This window comes from Sclerotinia sclerotiorum, genomic scaffold (genome assembly GCF_000146945.2).
Source record: "Sclerotinia sclerotiorum 1980 UF-70 scaffold_14 genomic scaffold, whole genome shotgun sequence".
In the NCBI taxonomy this organism is placed as follows: Eukaryota; Fungi; Ascomycota; class Leotiomycetes; order Helotiales; family Sclerotiniaceae; genus Sclerotinia; species Sclerotinia sclerotiorum.
Genome location: NW_001820822.1, coordinates 46160 through 52159, shown reverse-complemented (window position 1 = coordinate 52159; position 6000 = coordinate 46160). Strand labels below are relative to the sequence as shown.

Sequence of the window (6000 nt, the reverse complement as noted above, 5' to 3'; positions counted from 1 at the left end):
AAAGGTTAGAACTTTGATGCTTCAAAACAATGGGATGTTGAGAAGGAACTCAATAACATACTCAACTACTTACTTTGATAATAAGTCAGGTCGAGGAAAACAAAAGCTAGGATGAATTCTTCGATTGGAGATATGGAAACGGAAATGACCTTGAAAGTTCTTGGTTGTGGTATGCTTGTGTGCTTGTGTTTTTGTGTTTGTTTCTTTGGACTCGTTCTCCTGCCTCGATAGAATTTCATACTATTAAACTCAATTTCATTCATTGATATGGAGGAGCTAATTTGCTCCTTGAGTATGGCAGGAGTCATCGGCGTTGGTTGATGAGTCCTGCTCTTGAAGTTCTAGGGACAAGATGCGGATATTTACTTTGGCTCACATATAACCTCATCTTATTTCATTTAGATCCTTTTATATTCCTTAAAAGCATGGGATCTGCTGATTTATCTTCATGCCTAATAGCATCATGTCAGAGCCCAAAGTGACTTCCATACACATTTGCTCAATACATAAACCATGTACTATAAACAATCACATGCTTTGCTACATTTGCTTAGAAGTTATAGAAACATAGGAATTTATGAAGCATGGCAAAACTGAAATTCAAACCTAAGGACAATGGGCATAGTAATCCTCTCGGGGATTCTCAGTTCCCTCAGCTCCCTCAGTAAACCAAAACCTATCTCCCCAACATCCGGAACCTCAACTCCCATCTATCCAACCTCACCACCCACCCGTCTCCCCTCCAAATTCATCGCCTGCGTCCGCCGTCCCGAATCCGCCAAAAAAGTGCACCAGGCACTCCCCCCCTACCTAGTCTCCTCACCAACCTCCCTCTCCATCCTCCAAAACAACAATGTCTCCGCCGTTCAACAAGCCGACATAGTCCTCTTGTCCTGTAAACCGTACATGGTAAAAGAAATCCTGTCGGAACCCGGCATGGGGCAAGCTTAAACAGGCAAACTCCTAATCAGTATCTGTGCCGGCATAACCATCGAACAACTCTACTCTGAGCTCTTTACCGAACAAACAAAAGGTCTAACAGACATTGCATCTGCCTCTAACCCCTGCACAATCGTCCGCGCTATGCCTAACACCGCATCTCAAATCAACGAATCAATGACCGTAATCAGTACTTCTACACCACCTCTCCCAGAACTCACAACCGCACTCATAACCTGGATCTTCACACGCATAGGCGAAGTAGTATTTCTTTTCCCCTCAACCATAGATGCCTATACCGCTCTCTGCGGATCCGGTCCCGTTTTTTTTTTCGCCCTAATGCTCGAAGCAACCACAGACGGCGCCGTAGCCATGGGACTACCTCGCGCAGAAGCCCAAAAAATGGCAGCGCAAACTATGCGTGGTGCCGCTGGTCTCATTCTCCTCGGTGAACATCCAGCACTACTAGGAGATAAAGTAAGTACGTTGGGTGTGTGTACGATATGGGGACTTTCGGTTTTGGAAGAGGGCAGGGTGAGGGGTACTGTGGCGAGGGCGGTGAGAGAAGCGACGCTTGTGGCGGGGCAGTTGGGGAGGGGCGTGGTGGGGGCTAATGGGACAAGTTTTTAAGGTTCGGTGAGGGAGATGTGGGGGGAGGGGTGTGGGATGGGATAGCACGGGGAAATGAAATGGCAGGGGGAAGTGAATACCAAAATGGAATGGGAAAAGGGAAATGACAAATAACTGGCGCAATAGTGATCATTCAATTACTTGCTGTATTTCTTTTCTCTTCGTACCGATCTCTGAAGCTGAAATAGATTCAATAACTCTGGTATTTATTCTTCCCATCCGTGTTTATTGATTCCCACCCGAAAACAGAGGTGTGAAAACATCTCAAGCATTCCCTGATATCATCCCTGAGTATAAAGCACACCCAAACGCCATGATGGAATAGTACTTTAGTACCAGTTTTAATACATGTCCCTCCGCCGTCACATACCAGCCGTAATGTGATAGGATTTTTAGGAAGCAAACTTCAACCTCTTAGCCAATGGTACGTCGTTCTCGTCTTCTTCTTCATCATCCTCATCCTCCCCACCAACAGCCCTCTTCCCATTCTCATTAGCCGTGCTCTTTTCCTTTCCCTTCCCCGCAGCAGTCGGTTTCTCCTTTTCACTCCTCTCATTGACCGCCTCAATTAATCTTCCATAATCAGCTTCTACACCCATCAAAGTCTCGTTCAATTTATCGATTCTCTCTCCGCGGTCTAATTGTGCCAAGGCCTCTTTATTATGGCGATATAAACGTTGTTTAACGAGGAGTTGCCAGAGATGATATATATGTTCATCTTCTTTTCTGGGGGGCGGTAAAGATTTTTTGGATGTTTCTTCTGTGTCGTGGAGAGGGGCTGCTTTGACTGACTGTGGAATTATGGACAGAAGGTACATTTCATGCACGCGGGCAAATTGCCTAGGGGCGATTTTCATTTGAGTTCGGAGATCTTCGTATGCTTTAGTGTCAAAAAGTTTCGTGGGAGCTGGCCCTTTACGGTTGATTTTCAACGTTGAATCGAGCTTCAACTTGAGAAATCTTTCGTCTTTGCGTAGACGAGCTAGGTCGTTAATATCTCTTAAATCGTCGAATGCTTCATTCGGGTCCTCTACTGTGATCTCTCTTGTATGTGGATCATCAGACAAATAATCAAATATTGCATTATAAAACAGTGATCCCTTCCCCCCGCTTTGAAAGGGTGGAAGAATCATGAATTGAGATATTCTTGACCGACATGGAAGAGTATTGAACGAGACTCCATTGACGGGAAGCGTAAATTCCGGAGCTATCTTGTCACCATTGGGAGTTTGTGGCGGAGTCGTAGGTGTATACATGTAATAGCGATAGACGGTAGAAAAGCCCATGAAGACGTATGATGAAGATTTCCCGAAAAATGAGGCTGGGGATGGCTTCTTGTGGTATAAGAAAAACACAGTCCATCGCTCAAGATCATCCTCTGATTCATCGAGATCAAGTAACGTCCCTCCTTCAATAAACAAAGGAACTAATATTTGAATGCGCCTGATGGTTTGTTGAATGACTGGATCAGAGAGGATACCTTTCCATATTTCAAATGTCTCTCCACCGACCTCGATTGCGCGAAAGAGTTCTCCCGGTGGATGCCAATCTGCTGGGACAGCCGAGATATTTGAATCGAAAACACTTGACTTTTCAAAAGCAGCTGTATGACATCAGTAACAGAAAATGGAAGCTTTGTTGGAGCGATACGTACTCTTTGGTAAGAATGGTTCCAGCGTCGCCTTCAAATCCGTTGGTTCTATATCACCCACTGCCTTGAACTTTTTGTTGTAAGTAATTTGTAGGCCGGGTCGCATGTCACAGGCATTGTATTTTAAGTTGATCCTCAAGCCCTGGTATCCAAATATCGACTCCTCATCTCCGAATATGGGATATGTGAACTTCGGGGTGAAGGTGTGAAGTGAGGTTGTGCCTCCTGTGCTTGGAGAGACCAGTGAGATATAGATAGCTTCATTGGAATCAGCGGACCCTAAGATGACTGTATTAGCTTTCATGAAATTGGGAAATGGTGTTTTTGTAGGGAATGGCTCGTCGGCGCATAATTCGAGCGCACTGTTGCGGACGAGGAAGAAGCTAATGAAAAGGAACAATAACGAGACTTGAGGGACAGAAGCCAAGACACTTACAATCGGCATTAACATCGGCCATATTTGCGACAATGGTTCTTCTGTTATCGTTGACGCGAAAGGGTGGTTTATCAATTAATGGTTAATTATCGTTGTGGGTTAAAAATGGAAGACCTAAGATATTCCAAGTTCAGATCAGCTTCAGAGCTTCTTAGAGCTTCAATAATCGCGTAGATTGATTTTCCGAGACGCGTTTCCTCCCCTCAAGAAAAAGGTAAGGCTACAGGGTTGATTAGTGGATTACCAGTGGGTCAACAGTGGACTGTCAGTGGATTACTTAGCACTGTGCATCTCTTAAGGTTAAGTTGAATTAAGTTCGTTCAGCCTCGTTCGCGGGAGTGAGACCCAAATCTGTCATCCCGGAGTGACGAATTAAATTTCTTTATAAAGGGAGTGAAGTGCACAATCATAAGCCATAAGAGAACTACTTGATATCTTTCGCCTGCTTTTTCGAGTATTCAATAACCTTAGACTTTGTTTCCCTTTTGTTGTCATGCAAAATCCCGAAATGAGGCGGTGATATCATCCTTCGAATATTTTATACCATTGCGACGTAGGTTTGAAGGCCGCAAAATAGAAGAAAGTATTCAAGATGTTCGACGGCTTATTTATGCTGCTCATTTTGAGCGTGATTATGTGTTTGAGGTAACCCTCTTGCCTAAAGTGTTAATCAATATTCTAATAAGGTATCTAGTTGTTTTCTTGCTGGAGCAGTGCCATTGTCCATGACCTTATCACCATCACAGCTTCGATTAATATCTACAATTGGTATGGGAGTACTTGTCGGTACTTCATTGGTTGTTATTATACCTGAAGGAATCGAAGCAGTGTATACCGCAGGACATTCAGCACATACTCGTGGGGCGAGAAGTGTATCAATTCAAGAGAGAAACTCTGGACTTTCATGGGTTGGTGGACTCAATACGATCGCATACTCGAACGAAGCGAATATCAATCGAAGACATGCCAAACCGGGTGCAAGGACTTCACAACCTTTTGAAGTTGAGATTCTTACCAGAGAGACTTTGCCAGAGGAAAAAGAGGACAACTCCCCAGAGAAGTTAGAGGAGAAACCAGGGAGCGAAAACGAAGAATATCGGGATGAGGACGAATCACCTACATTTTGGATTGGTCTATCCCTCATCTTGGGATTTATTCTCATGTTTTTAATTGACAAACTCCCAAGACATGCCTCTGAGAAATTACAGGCCCCAGTTGCGCCGAGACAAATTTCCCTCAACAATCTATCTCAGAACATTTCTTCATCTGATGAAGAATCAGACGGGTTTTTTCAATCACTCACACCAAGCCCCAAGCAAAGTCGCAGTCTGGCTACAACGACAGGGCTTGTGATACATGCATCGGCGGATGGAATAGCCATGGGAGCCTCCGCATCTACATCCAACACAAAGTTAGGATTTATCATTTTCATAGCGATTATGGTACACAAAGCACCCGCAGCATTCGGGCTTACTTCTGTCCTACTGAAACAAGGGCTTTCCAAACGAGCAGCACGTGGCCACCTTGTAGTTTTCAGTCTCGCAGCACCATTTGGAGCTATCACCACTTTCCTATTGGTAAATATCCTAGGTGGAGGAAATATAGAAGGAGTAAGAGGGCAATGGTGGACTGGAATGTTATTGTTATTTTCTGGTGGAACCTTTTTGTGAGATCCCCTATTTATTTCTATTCGAAACAAACCTACCGAGCGTTTACTAACAAGTGACTAGATACGTCGCGATGCATGCCATGCAAGAAGATTCAGGGGTGCATAGTCATGAACATACAAATTCTAATGGGTACCTCGAGGGAGGTCTTTCACAGCGCAAACAAGCGAAGCCGCAAATGCGAGATACGCTGGCGGCAGTTGGGGGAATGTTAATTCCTCTATTGACACAGTTTGGACATGATCATTGAGTGAATGATTGAATGAAGGAGAGTTTTGTAATATATAAATGAGACGAGATGAAGGATTGGAATGGAAAACTCGACTGGGACCATTCTAATACAAGAAAGCAGAGGTAAAACACATAGATGGATATTCTTGTATGAAATAGATACGGGTTGGAGAGGGCGAGAAAAATAAAATACCTTTCATAACATCTTATTACTATGCTTTTACATCTAAACATGTAAACCCATTTCATGTTAATGGAGTTAAGAGGGGAAATAAAGACACAATTCGCATGATTCGCCTCCACCCAACTCCACAAATGGAGGAACTACGAGACACAGATATTTCCATCTCGAAACGCTAGGACGTGATTTATTAGAGCTCTAGATTTTCGAAACCTCCTCTCCTAAAAATACCTATCTAAGCCATAAAGTGAAAATCCTGGACGAA

At 43.9% G+C, this 6000-nt stretch overlaps 3 protein-coding genes across 3 annotated transcripts; 2 read left to right on the top strand and 1 right to left on the bottom strand.

The window, feature by feature from the left end:
- Positions 1-615: 615 nt before the first annotated feature.
- On the top strand, positions 616-1569 carry SS1G_09630 (hypothetical protein; the record flags this gene model as incomplete). The annotated part of the gene is made up of 2 exons (XM_001588947.1): positions 616-902; positions 972-1569. The coding sequence occupies 2 exons, from the start codon at positions 616-618 to the stop codon at positions 1567-1569; spliced, it is 885 nt and encodes a 294-aa protein (XP_001588997.1).
- A 392-nt stretch (positions 1570-1961) lies between these two features.
- SS1G_09629 (hypothetical protein) lies at positions 1962-3678 on the bottom strand (the record flags this gene model as incomplete). The annotated part of the gene is made up of 3 exons (XM_001588946.1): positions 1962-3172; positions 3224-3499; positions 3657-3678. 3 exons carry the CDS (start codon positions 3676-3678, stop codon positions 1962-1964), a joined length of 1509 nt encoding a protein of 502 aa, XP_001588996.1.
- Positions 3679-4248: 570 nt separating this feature from the next.
- On the top strand, positions 4249-5573 carry SS1G_09628 (hypothetical protein; the record flags this gene model as incomplete). Its single annotated transcript, XM_001588945.1, has 3 exons — positions 4249-4301; positions 4351-5322; positions 5387-5573. 3 exons carry the CDS (start codon positions 4249-4251, stop codon positions 5571-5573), a joined length of 1212 nt encoding a protein of 403 aa, XP_001588995.1.
- Between the last annotated feature and the right edge of the window lie 427 nt (positions 5574-6000).